The 13,773-nt window shown below is 39.1% G+C and overlaps 1 protein-coding gene across 11 annotated transcripts in view; it reads left to right on the top strand.

Annotated features, from left to right (window-relative positions):
- Window positions 1–13,773, top strand: part of EML5 (EMAP like 5) — a 140,252-nt gene that overhangs the window by 119,807 nt on the left and 6,672 nt on the right. For 7 of the 11 annotated variants that reach the window (XR_011532891.1, XR_011532892.1, XR_011532886.1 and 4 more), the window contains exons 32-37: window positions 5,505–5,678; window positions 6,921–7,129; window positions 9,220–9,377; window positions 10,748–10,862; window positions 12,849–13,037; window positions 13,222–13,394. Coding sequence is in view for 3 of the 11 variants with exons in the window: in XM_070593562.1 (XP_070449663.1) it covers window positions 5,505–5,678; window positions 6,921–7,129; window positions 9,220–9,377; window positions 10,748–10,862; window positions 12,849–13,037; window positions 13,222–13,394 (1,018 nt within the window). In the remaining 8 variants the exon portion in view is untranslated. Of the gene's footprint in view, window positions 1–5,504; window positions 5,679–6,920; window positions 7,130–9,219; window positions 9,378–10,747; window positions 10,863–12,848; window positions 13,038–13,221; window positions 13,395–13,773 lie in introns of those variants that run through there. The other 4 variants (XR_011532889.1, XR_011532890.1, XR_011532888.1 and 1 more) reach the window with 4 other exon arrangements.

Here is a 13,773-nt window from a genome sequence, read left to right as displayed (position 1 = left end):
ACTCCTGCTCTAGAGGGAGACAGGCAATAAATAAGTAAATTTTTAAAACTAACATGGGCTGAGATGGTAATAAGTGTAATATAAACAACAAACAAGGTGATGGCAGTGAAAGAAAATGTTTGTTTACTCAGTGGTGGGAACATTTAGCTAGGCCACTAATGATACCAAAAATGATAGCCGAGGGATGATCTGGGGGCTCCAGGCTGAGGCCTGTTTTGGGACTCCCAAGACCCACCCACACATTCAGTGATTCACCAGAAGGAATCAAAGGACCCCAAGATAGTTAGAGCTAGCTTATTACAGTGATCAGCCAGGGAAAAAGACATGTCAGATAGGGTCTGGAGGATCTAGGCAAAGGCTTTCTGTCTTCCCCCAGCAAACTCCCCCGGGGGTCACACACAACCTGCTTCCTCCACCAGTGTTCAGATGCAGCAACACAGGTGTAGTGTTTCTGCCCAGGGAAGTCCACATAAGACTCAGAGTCTGGGGTCTTTACTGGGCGGCTGGTCACATAGGCACAAAGCCACAGCTACTGTAATACCGTACTCCCAGAAGATAGCAGGTATTCAGTGCCCTGGGTGGACAAAACAACCTCATCAACATAGGGAACATTTCAAAAGTCAGAGTCTTAGCCACACTAGCCAAGGGCTAGCCCAGCTAGCAGGCCCTTCTGATGACAGTAACCCTTAACTCTTTCCTGTGCAGGCCCTAAAGCTGGATCAAGAAACAGTAACGTCAGTGTGACTAGAGTAAGGTCTCTGAGATGGACTTAGAGCAAGAGAGAGGAGTCAGTCACACATAGCTTTGCAGGTCATGCAAAGGAGTTTGGATTCATGGCAAGTGCAGGGTCCATCATTGGGGAGCTTTCAGCAAGGGAATGATGTGGTCTAATGTATACTTGGAGGAAATCACTCTCCCCTCTGTTGAGAATGTAAAGGGGAAAGAGAAATAATCAGGAAGTTAGGAAGCTATTATAGTAGTCCAGGCGAAAGACATTTTTAGACTAGGGTGGTAGGAGTGAAAATGGAGAGAACTAGATGAATATGGGATATATTTTGAAGGTAAAGCCAGCAGTCTTTTCTGATGAATTGGATGTGGGGGTATGACAGAAAGTGAGGAATCAGGCTCACTGTTAATTTTTTGCTTGAGCATCTGGCTAAATGAGATGGGGGAATACTTTGGGAGAAATAGTTGGGCAGGGAGCAATTTATCCACAGACATAAGGAATGACGGGAGTGTAGGTTCAAATGCAAGAAGACTGGTAGGTTTAGGGGTGGGAAAAGAAGGAAGCTCCTGTCTGATGGCTTCTGTTTTCTCCCTTTCATCCGCTCTGAGTGAGGAGGTGGTGAAATAGGTGGGGGATAAGCTTTTGAAATTGTCACTTTGGAATGTGGGAGAGTAAATATATGTATTAGAAAAGATATGATATAATTACCATTTGAATACCTTAGATGTGTTTTGAGTAGACGCTTAAGAGAACATCTTGTCTCTGAAGAAGCTTTTTCAGCCCACCTAAGACTTTCGGAAGCTAAGAATTTGACATCTTTGATCTTTAAGGCAATTCAAGGAGAGAGAGCTATCTCTCTGGCCTTGGTCACTATTAGTCACAATAGGCAATTGTCCATTAGTAGTGTACTTTGGTAGTGTACTGTGTGCCCTCTACGACAGAAAAATAAGGAAATTCATTAGCACGCACGAGTGAAGAGGGAGGGTGGTCTGAGTTTGCTGCTGCAGGAGCTCCGTGTACTTCCCGTCTCTTCTCTGCCATCCACAGCAGTGGCTTCACCCATAAGGCTGACTGCATTGGTGGTGATAAAAGAACTTCCAGGAGCAGTTGGAGTTACATGCTTCCTTGCTTTTTCATCCACTGGGAAAGTGGGTAAAAACACTTTTCAAATCCATGACCTAAAAGTACTTCCTTTTAGCCTGAGTCATTTTAAGACATGAGCCAAACCCTGTACTAAGAAGACACCAGGGGAATCCCATGTGCTGATTGGCTTAAATCTGGGTTACTGAACTAAATCACTGATGTCAGGGGTGGGGGAGTGGAGAGTGGGAGATCAGTTGAGCATGCAGTGTCTTTCCCCTGAATAGCTTGCACTACATGAGGGAGAAGTGGATTCCTGAATAAAATTGGAGCTTTATTAAGAAAGAAAAAAAGGGGGGCCTGCCCCGTGGCCAAGTGGTTAAGTTTGCACGCTCTGCTTCAGCGACCCAGGGTTTCTCTAGTTTGGATCCTGGGCACGGACATGGCACTGCTCATCAAGCTGTGCTGAGGCGGCATCCCACATGCCACAACTTAGAAGGACCCACAACTAAAATATACAGCTATGTACGGGGGGGATTTGGGGAGAAAAAGCAGAAAAGAAAAAAAAAGATGGCAACAGTTGTTAGCTCAGGTGCCAGTCTTAAAAAAAAAAAAATAGTGCTCTAATTTTAAAAAAAAAAAGAGAAAGGGAATGGATGTTGGGTGTGTGGCAAAGAATTCTCTATTACAGAAACTGAAGGGAAAGATACAATTAGCCCACTTAGTGGCCCATATTACAATTTTGTTTTAAAATATGGTTTTTATTATGCTACATCAAAGGCAAACTAGAGCAAAGAGAAAGAGTATCCTTTAAAACTTTGACTCGTATGAGATCCTATTAGTAGTTTAAAGGAATCTCTATATTGGAGACTAAAAGTCAAGAATGGTTATGAAGGGGCTGGCCCGGTGGTGCAGCAGTTAAGTTTGCATGTTCCACTCTGTTGGCCCAGGGTTCGCCGGTTCAGATCCCAGGTGCAGACATGCTGTGGCAGGCATCCTACATATAAAGTAGAGGAAGATGGGCACAGATGTTAGCTCAGGGCCAGTCTTCCTCAGGAAAAAAAAAAAAAAAAAAAAGAGGGGTTATGAAAAGGTGGTGAGATTGATTTTCCAGAGAGAGCTTGACATGATGGAAAGAGCAGGAGCAGGATCTGGGGACTGATGACAGCACACCACTGCTGGCTCTACCACCTCTGAGTTGTGTGTGGTTTAACTTCTCTGAGCCTGAGCTCATGTGAAAACATACCTGCCTAGGGGCCGGGCATACCTGCCTAGGGCCCGGCCCAGTGGCCAGCGGTTAAGTTTGCACGTTCGGCTTCTCAGCGGCCCGGGGTTTGCTGGTTCAGATCCCGGGTGTGGACATGGCACTGCTCAGCAAGCCATGCTGTGGCAGGCATCCCACATATAAAGTAGAGGAAGATGGCACGGATGTTAGCTCAGGGCCAGTCTTCCTCAGCAAAAAGAGGAGGATTGGCAGATGTTAGCTCAGGGCTAATCTTCCTAAAAAACAAAAACCAAAACAAAACAAAATACCTGCCTAAAAGCAGGGATTGGAAAGTGTGAGATGTCCCTTGGAACATGCTGGCCCAGGATAGGCACTCAGATCTGGTGGCCTACAGGAAGAGGAGGAGTAAGAGTGGGATCCACACTAGTCTAGCATGATGAATGACCATTTCACATTATAGGAGAAAATAAAGTGTACTTAATGAACATAATTTGATCTTTCTATAGTAAGTCAGGCCTTGAGAATTTCCACAAATTTAAATCATAGAACGTTATTGGTGTAAGTTTAGAACAGTCTAAATGTGTAACAGTCCCATAATAGTCATACCTATAAGTTTTAAAACATAAATTTCTGGTATAAGCTTCTTACCGTGTTGTTTAATTTGTTTTTTTTTTTTTAGCTTTTCTAATTTTTTTTTTTATTGAGTTATTGATAGGTTACAATCTTGTGAAATTTCAATTGTACATTAATGTTTGTCAGTCATGTTGTAGGTGCACCACTTCACCCTTTGTGCCCACACCCCACCCCACCTTTCCCCTGGTATCCACTAAACTGTTCTTAGTCCATAATTTTAAATTCCTCATATGAGTGGAGTCATACACAGATTATCTTTCTCTCGCTGGCTTATTTCACTTACGTGTTGTTTAATTTTTTATAAATGTTTGAAAAGCTCATTAATTCAATTTACTTAAGATTACTTGCTATTTAAATTTTAGATGGATGAAACTTTGTAATTTGTGCCTTATTAAATTTGGAGACAAAAAGAACTGAGTGATGTTTCTTGAAAATCCGTTATCTACCTCATCACATTTAGGCATATGTAGTTTGTGGATTGCCCAGAAGTGCTTTTTGTAAACAGGTGAAAATGTTTCTATATCACAGAAAATCTATATAATATTTATCACTGGCAAAAAATTATAGAGTGATCTGCCAGTATATATTTGCATTTTAGATCTAAACCACCTAAAATTCCTTATTGAGATTAGGTTTACCAGTCCCTCATATCCTTTGACTTTTATTTAATGAGGAAAATTCTAATTTTAGTCTAGTACTTAAATTATTGTGGTCAATTTTTCACATAGAAATAGCCTATTGTATGGTAAACTTTTATGTCTATTTCCATGTAGTTTTTATTTTTTATGGTTGTATAAATCTTTAAACAATTTTTACTTAATGATACTCAAATTCCTGGTTTAATGTACTTTAATTGCTTTGTTTAAAGAACTTGTCAGATTTAATTTATCATTGTATACTATAAATTGTAGATAGGATAGAATATAGTCTAAATTTATCAGAATATTTTCTTTAGAGACCAGAATTTCTTTCTTCATCGAATGATTTTAAGGCAGCTTGTCTTATTTAACATTTCCTTATTTTTGCAGTATTTGTAGCAGATTTACAATTTGAAGCAAATGCATTTTAGTATTTTGATTACTAAAATTACTTAATTTCTGAGACTGAGTTAGCTTTTGAATTGACTTATTTATGACATAAGGACAATGCAAAGCTTTGGGGTTTTTTTAACTTAGGAAATGCAGAGAATTGGGAAAATTTTTTAAGCAGTAGAAACAGTTACCCAAGATGAATAACAACAAATAGAGTTTTTTTTAAAGGTTAACAGCTTTATTTCTCCCATAAAATCCAGTTTAAGAAAACCAAACTACTGTCTTATAAAGTGATGTGAACTTAGCTTTTTACCACGTATCTATATGGTTGGAAATTTCTTTTGAGATCGTTCAAGTGGTTTCCTACCTGTTGCTGTCTCAGTTTGTTTGCTTTTCATCTCTCCTTCAGATAAGTACTGAATATACCCTGGTATTTAATTATTATATAATATTTGTATATTTCTCCACATAATTATATAAAGATTTAACATGTGTCTAAAACATGCATTATTTTTAAGGAGTTGTTTAAAGTCGTGATTGCCATTGCCTTTCTAAATGCTGTTTTCTCAAAAGTGCAATTTGGACTATAGCCTTAAGAAGTATTCTGTATTTTTTTTTCCTTTCCTTCCTTTTCCCTTTTATTCTTTTTTAAAAATTTAGTCTTACTTTTGAACTATTTTCTTTTAAGTACACAGTGTTTCTTTGGTACATATTTTTTCCATGTTTCAGAGATAAGTAATCCTAAGCTTTAGAAATGGAAACACTTGTAAAAGGTCTATTACAACTTTTGGGTTTTATCTTTATTTAGCTACAGCTCCTTCCATCCACATCTGGGATGCAATGAACAAGCAGACTTTATCTATACTAAGATGCTACCATTCCAAGGGAGTGTGTTCAGTCAGCTTCAGTGCTACTGGCAAACTCTTACTGTCTGTGGGACTTGACCCAGAACATACTGTTACCATTTGGAGATGGCAAGAAGGTAGGATTCTTTGTCTTTGTGATTTTAAAAATAATACTTGGGTAGTGTGAATTCTTTATTCGATATTTGCCGTAACTTGGTGATTGAAACCATTATTCACTACAGCCCTACACAATGCATAATACACAGTTGGTGTTATTGTATGTTCTACTTTAAAAACCCAGTGAAGGGGCTGGCCCAGTGGCGTAGTGGTTAAGTTCGCCTGCTCCGCTTTGGCGGCCCAGGGTTTGTAGTTCAGATCCCAGGTGCAGACCTACACACCACTCATCAAGCCATGCTGTGATGGCATCCCTCATACAAAATAGAGGAAGACTGGCACAGATGTTAGCTCAGTGACAATCTTCCTCAGCAGAAAGAGGAATGTTGGCAACAGATGTTAGCTCAGGGCCAATCTTCCTCACACACACAAAAACCAGTGAAATTTTAAGCTCACAAAACATAAATTAATGAAAGTTATTAATATTACTGCTCTTTTCTTTCAGTAATAAACTATGTATATAAGTGACTTTTGCTAATTATTATTTGATTGGTTATGGAGAATCTTAATCAAGAATGGAAATCAAGTATACTGTAAGTGATAATGGAAGATCAGTAGGGTAATATTACTTAACGCTTCAGGTAAAAATGTTCTGTTCCATAGCTACTATAAAAAGTGAAATTCATAGAGCTACATAGAAAAAAATAAGCTAATGGTTTCTAAAATCTAAAATGCCCCTTAGTTGATTATGAAGCTCTCCATAAATACATACATCAGTTGCAAAAATATGTAAAAAGGACCCTCTACATTGTACATCATGTGATTGCGAAGTAGCAGTGCAAGGGACATAGCCTCTCTTTATAAGCGTTTGTTTTTTGAAATATATATATATATATGTTTTTTTTTTTTAAGGTATGCTTTTTGGTGAGGAATATTGGCCCTGAGCTAACATCTGTTGCTAGTCTTCCTCTTTTTTTTTTTCCTCCCTGAAGCCCCAGCACGTAGTTGTACAGCCTAGTTGTATGTCCTTCTAGTCCTTCTGTGTGGGGTGCCACCACAGCATGGCTTGATGAGCAGTGTGTAGGTCCATGCCCAGCATCCAAACCAGTGAACTCCGGGCTGCCGAAGCAGAGCACACAAACTTAACCACTAGGCCACCAGGCCAGACTCTTGAACTATATATTTTGAATAACTGTTTGATCCTGTAAAAATTAGCTTATTTCTTACACTAACTTAAGATGATTTTATTGTATCTTTTTTATCAGGTGCCAAAATTGCCAGCAGAGCTGGTCACAACCAACGTATTTTTGTGGCAGAATTCCGGCCAGATTCAGATTCTCAGTTTGTCTCTGTCGGAGTAAAACATGTGAAGTTCTGGACACTGGCAGGAAGGGCTCTTCTTAGCAAAAAAGGGCTACTGAGCACACTGGAAGACGCCCGGATGCAGACCATGCTTGCTGTTGCATTTGGTGCAGTATGTCTCTTAAAATGCATGTGGTAGTGTAACTTTGAAATATGTAAATTGGGCTACTGTGAATTTTCTTGCCTTAGATAAGCCACATTAATGTTGTTTCTATGGCACTGTAATCTACCAATCATTCATATATCTCCTAGTCATGCATGTATTTCATCTTTCAGAATCTGATTCTTTCAGAAATCAGAGTGTGGGAAAGAAAGTTAATGAGGAAGAAGGATTATGATGAAACATTTGTGTCCTTGGGCCATTGCCGTTCTCAGAAACTTTCATTAATTTTGTAATTGTCACCCTAAATCTCCTAGGTCCTAAAAATTTGTCAGAATCAAAGAAAGATAAATCAAGAAATGTAATTTTCAAGTGTTTAAGGTGGTACTTGAGTTTAGGATTTCTCTTGCTTTCTGTCATCTTAACTTACTGCTTATCACGTGGTTAGTGGTGCTTTGGGCCAGTGTCTCTCCTTTAGGGGAAGAAGCAGAAGAGCACAGTTCCTGGGCTTAATAGAAAGTGTTCAAGAGCCATTCTCTCCCCTCCCCCATCCCATCTGGGCTTGCGGTTTACAATCCACATCTGCTTTCCTTTAACACCCTGCCCTGACCAGGCTTTTTAAATCCTTTGGTGCATCAAAAAACCTAAGTGGATTTCTTTACTGAAGCGTTTATGTGGGTATGTGATACTTGAGGGAAGAAAATTATAATTTTTGAACCTTTAAGCATACTTGTGTTTTTGAGAAAAATGTTTTTCAACATTTTGAAAATATTGGTCGTGCCACGTCAAACTTCAGTTAAATATTTTGGGGATTCTTAATGTAAGACCAGTAATTCCTTTCCGAAGAAAAACCCACACATTCAAATGCTTCTGGCCCTTACTTTGCCCATGTAGATTAACTTTCTTCACATATAAAACTCCTTATGTAGTCAGTCGCCCATTCCTAATAGAAAATAAACTTGAAGATGAAAATATTAGTCATAATTGACTTTTTATGTTTGAAGCAACAATGCAATCAATGAGAATGTTTTATTACATCACAAGGTGGGTTGATGTTTAGTTCAGGCCTCGTTGAATGTTCTCTGTGCTAGGGGCTATGAAAGAGCAGGGCAAGTAAAATACTGGATTCTACGCTTGAAGCGTTTACCTTCTAATCACAGGTGAGGCACGAGTTAGTGATGCTCCTGGATAACAAATAGAATTATTGTTATCCACATATGGGATATAGAGAATAAGCATAAATGCTGAGGAATTTGGAGTAACATTAAATTGTTGTAGGGAAATTAAACCTATAAACTAATATTCTAAGAAAGATTAAAGGAAATCTCAGTTTGTTTCATTATAATTCAAAGTCTTATTTTCCTGTTGGTTCTTTCCATATTGTTTTTGGTGAAAGATCTTATACTAGTTGCTCTGAAAGTGGAGCTACAATGGGATGAAAGTAGCACATGATACGGGATTTGCTTTCTCCAGATTCCCCATGAATGAACTGTATCAGGATTGCAATCCCAAAGTGACCTAAAGCATTATTAAACTTTTCTTACCTTATCAGATTTGTCTTATTTTGGATTGACTGCAGAACTGCATTAACTTTTGCTACTTTGATTTTAAGAAATCATGGCAAATGTTAATTTTATATATAATTTTGTTATAGATAATAGTTTTACTTTCTGTGACAAAATACTTTATCAAACCTAATAAAAAGTTATTTTCACTTCCTATTCCAATTCTTTTTTCACTTAGTTATTAATGACTTTTAAGTTATTTCTTGGGCAGCTAGAGAGAAGTAATCCAAAGGGAGAATATAAACTAGAATTATTAGAGACTGAACTCCCTCATTTTACATGTGAAAAAGCTGATACTGATAAAGGTTAAAAGCCTCCTTAAGGTTACTCCAGCTAATGAGCAGCAGATCTGGGAAAGGAAGAGGCCCTGGCAAAGCTAAGCCTTGAGTTCAGGTTGTCTGACTCGTGAGTCCACTGTCTCCCACCATACCATGCTCTCTGTATCAAAGAAGGTGAGATAGGCGCGCACTCACATAGAGAATTGCATCTGTTTGAACTCTGTTTGAACTTATCTCCCCCTTCCCCACTCCTTTTCAGAATAACTTGACGTTTACAGGTACCATCAGTGGAGATGTCTGTGTGTGGAAAGATCACATATTGTGTAGAATTGTGGCCAGAGCTCACAATGGGCCTGTGTTTGCCATGTACACCACCCTGCGAGACGGACTTATTGTGACTGGTGGCAAGGAAAGGCCGTGAGTCCTCTTTCTTTTTACAGCCCTACTGAATATGCATTGTGATCTACCTGAGGTTTGCAGTTAGTTTTTTTAATCATTTCTGAGCTATATGGATTATCCTCTCTGACCCTCCTCCTTATATGCTTCTCCTTTATTGCCTTTTATCTGCCTTCTTGTTGGTTCTTATTTCTGGTCTTAAATCGCTTCCAATTTTTTCACATTGTAGAGAAACCTAAACTCCAACAACTGAGTGGTAATTTTTCTGAGGTAGTTATCCTGCAAGTTAAGAATTGATTTTCTTAATGTCTATATGCCTGTATAAGTATTTGCTGAGTTGACCCATGGGGGAATTTTTGCCATTGAACCCAGGATGCATCTTGAATGCCTGCTTTCTTTTTTGTTCAAACTCTACTCAGGGTGCAATGCATAGTGCTGCATTAGAGAAAGACGAGAGGGTGCTAGGAACAAACTTTGCCTTGTTTGCTTTTGCTTGAAGCAAATTTATTAATTAAAGCTGTTTAATACAAGACCTCAAAATTTAAGTCTGAGGAGAAACCTTTTTCTGAGTGATTTTCAGTCTTCCAACAGAAACCAGATAGTGTAATTGATTTCTTACCAACGTATTCATATGCATGTTAAAATATACTGTATACATGACCAATACGGAAGTACATTTCGACGCAGGATTGAAAGAACCCACATATACTTGTTAATCTCGAAGGCAGTAGTTTTTGCTTTTCACATAAAGGAAGACTGTAACGTGGTACATGGGAATGTGTTTTTCCTAAGATAAGCAATTCGTCTAGCAGAAAATAAAGGAATGCATTTTCCAGTTCTTCCAAGAGAAAAACTGTAAACAGGAGATATTTTGTCTTTTACACATTACTCTGACACTTGTGTTTCCCACACGTTGTCAAGCCTTGTACGCCCCTAATCTTTAGTAGGCTGCTAAACCTGTTTCAGGAGGATGTTCTAATAATAGTGGTAGGAAAGAAATGTGCTTCTCTTTTGGCCCTTAAAAATATATTTTATAGCATCTGTAATCCTATTATCTAGCCTTACATTTCTATTATCCTTTTGACATTAAAAATCATTTTGTGCATTTCCTTAATCAAGAAGTACCATGAGAGAGGATACATATATGAGGAGTCTAAAATTATGTTCATGTCAGAAAAATGAATTTTCATAAAGTAAAATTTGTTTAAACTGAGTGTTTAACTGAGAGAGTATATCTTAAAATTGCCATAGAAAGTTTAGGAGAATATAAGAAGTAAATTATAATCAGGGCCTTTTTTAATATTCTGCTTATAATTCAGTATTTGTTTACAGTAAAAATTATTTGTAATAGTCAATAATGCTTATTTTGGTTTGGGTTCTTATTTACTTAGGTCAAAGGAAGGAGGAGCAGTCAAACTGTGGGATCAGGAACTGAGGCGATGCCGAGCCTTCAGGCTTGAGACAGGACAAGTCACAGACTGTGTTCGTTCTGTGTGCAGAGGCAAAGTAAGATGTTCTCTGAGCTGTTACAGTGCGGCAGAAAACAGAGAACAGTTATTTCTGTGGTTCTCTCACCCTTTGCAACTCGACTGAATGCTGCAGAGGTGGCGGTGCCTGCCGCTGGGACTCTGCCTTGTCCTGCTGCTGTGAGGCCGCTCTGCTGTGGGCACAGATGCAGCCTCTGCAGGGCGCAGGGCAGGAGATGGGAAGCGTCCCTCTGTCTACTCACTGTATTTAAACCCTGTGTTTTCCTGAATCTGCTAATTCAACTGTGGTAGAATTGCATTTCCTTGCTAGTTGACTCATTTTGATTAGAGCAGCTGTCTCTGTTTTTCTTAAAAATACACATTTCTGTAAAAAGTTTTGACCATGCATGCAGTCATAATCAGTGTATTTATAGATTATATAATGTGTTATTCTCAGTTTGTATATTAAATAATAGTTAAGCTTATATACTTATTTTTAACTAAAATCCAATACTTTTTTCTAATCCCAATGCACTTAGACTAACTCTTTGAAGATTTTCAGACTGAAATATCGTAGTCTTTGGATAAAAAGTAGACGGTAGTGAGCACAATGTAGTCTATACAGAAAATGAAATACAATGTACACTTGAAATTTACACAATATTATAAGCCAATATGACCTCAATTAAATTAAAATATCATAGTCAAAGTCAAAACTTTGATGATTGGAGAAGCCAGATGTATCATCTTAGAGAAAAGTTCTGTATTTTAGTGTGAACTCTCAACATGCAGCCCAGCCTCGTGCTCATGCAGGTGTACCTCTAGTCATAGAAACCTCGGCAGGAACTGATGATTGGCGTGCTGCTAGATTAGTTCAAACCAAAAAGTTCTCTGAAAGTAGGTTATCTGTCTACCTGGAGATAGCATCAGATTCCACAGGTTAAGGGTTTAGTCCTACAGAACTGTACCCCCTACTTCAGACACCAGTCGCAAGCCCAGGTTGTCACTTGTGCTTATGACCAACCAGCCATAGGTTGGAGGTTCCAATGACTCCTCCTTGGACTTCAGATGTCAGTTGCAAATCCAGTTTGTAACCTGTACTTCTGACTGACTGGCTATAAATCAGAGGCTCCCATGACCCCATCCTTCCTTGGGTTTGATTAATTTGCTAGAGCGGCTTACAGAACTCAGAGAAACATATTACTTACTAGGGCACCGGTTTATCGTAAAAGGATGTAGCTGAGGAACAGCCAGTTGGAAGAGATGCATAGGGCAAGGTGTGTGGGAAGGGGCGCGGAGCTTCCATGCCCTCTCCAGGTAGGCCACTCTCCCTGCATCTCCACGTGTTCACCAACTGGGAAGCTTTCTGAATCCTGTTCTTTTGGGTTTTTATGGATACTTCATTACATAGGCATGATTGATTAAATCATTGGCCATTGGTGATTGAACTCAATCTCCAGCCCTTCTCCCCTCCCCAGAGGTCCGGGTGTAGGACTGCACGTTCCAACCCTCTAATCAGATGGTTGGGTCTCCTGGCAACCAGCCCCCATCCCTGAGTGGGGTCCAAAAGTCACCTCATTAACATAACAAAAGACACCTTTGTGGCGCTCATCACTTAGGAAATTCTAAGGGTTTTAGGAGTTCTATGCCAGAAAAGGGGGACTAAGACCAAATATCTATTTCTTTTTTTTAAAGATTGGCACCTGAGCTAACAACTGTTGCCAATCTTTTTTTTTTGTCTTCTCCCTAAAAGTCCCCCAGTACATAGTTGTATATTCTAGTTGTGAGTGCCTCTGATTGTGCTGTGTGGGACAACGCCTCAGCGTGGCCTGATGAGCAGTGCCATGTCTGTGCCCAGGATTGGAACTGGCAAAACCGCGTGAACTTAACCACTTGGCCACGGGCCGGCCCCCTATCTATTTGTTATTATAAATCACCATATCACATAAGGCAACAGGGTCTTTCTTATATTATTAAGAGCACCTGTTGTACTACATTAAATATATTGGTCCCACTTGTGTTTCAGGGCAAGATACTAGTTGGGACAAGGAATGCTGAAATAATTGAAGTTGGAGAGAAAAATGCAGCGTGTAATATTTTAGTTAATGGTCATGTGGATGGACCCATATGGGGACTAGCAACACATCCTTCCAGGGATTTCTTCCTTTCTGCTGCAGAAGATGGGACAGTGAGACTATGGGATATTGCTGATAAAGTAGGTACAAACAATGTAGGTACAAAAAAATTGTAAAAGATGTTACAGTTTCTAAGAAGAAAAGTTCTAAATTGCTAGCACTTGAACTCTCAGAATTATGTTGAGAATTTGGGGGAGAAATTGGCTTACTTCGTAAGTACTCTACTTCATGTAGTTCTCTATGACTCTTTTGGTTCTTATGCAGAAGATGTTAAACAAAGTGAATTTGGGACATGCTGCTCGTACTGTGTGTTATAGCCCTGAAGGGGACATGGTGGCTATTGGAATGAAAAATGGAGAATTTATTATTTTACTGGTGAGCTCTCTAAAAATATGGGGAAAGAAGAGAGATAGACGATGTGCAATCCATGATATCAGGTTAGTCAACAAATGGAATAGTATTTCTGGTATACTCTTAAGTGATCCAGCTTGCATTTGAGAAAAGGTTCCTTGTGCCTGTAGCATTTTATCACATCATAAATTATATCTTGAAATACGGCTGTTTATGTACTTATTTACTTCTCCTTGCTAAGTTATGAGTCCACTGGGCACCAACCAAACACAGTGCCTTATAATAGCAAGTACTCAGGGAATGTTTGATGAGTAAGTATCACACTGGACATGTTCAGTAAGTTCATCCTGCCAGGAGTTATCTCCCATCTGCCCTTCAGGACTGGCAGCCTGGAAAACTGAAGTTATAACCACAAACATCTCTTATTTCTCTTCATAATCTCCATTGAATATATAGTTCAGTATT

Source organism: Equus przewalskii, chromosome 25 (assembly GCF_037783145.1).
Source record: "Equus przewalskii isolate Varuska chromosome 25, EquPr2, whole genome shotgun sequence".
NCBI lineage: Eukaryota > Metazoa > Chordata > Mammalia > Perissodactyla > Equidae > Equus > Equus przewalskii.
This window is presented reverse-complemented; position numbering and strand designations above follow the sequence as displayed.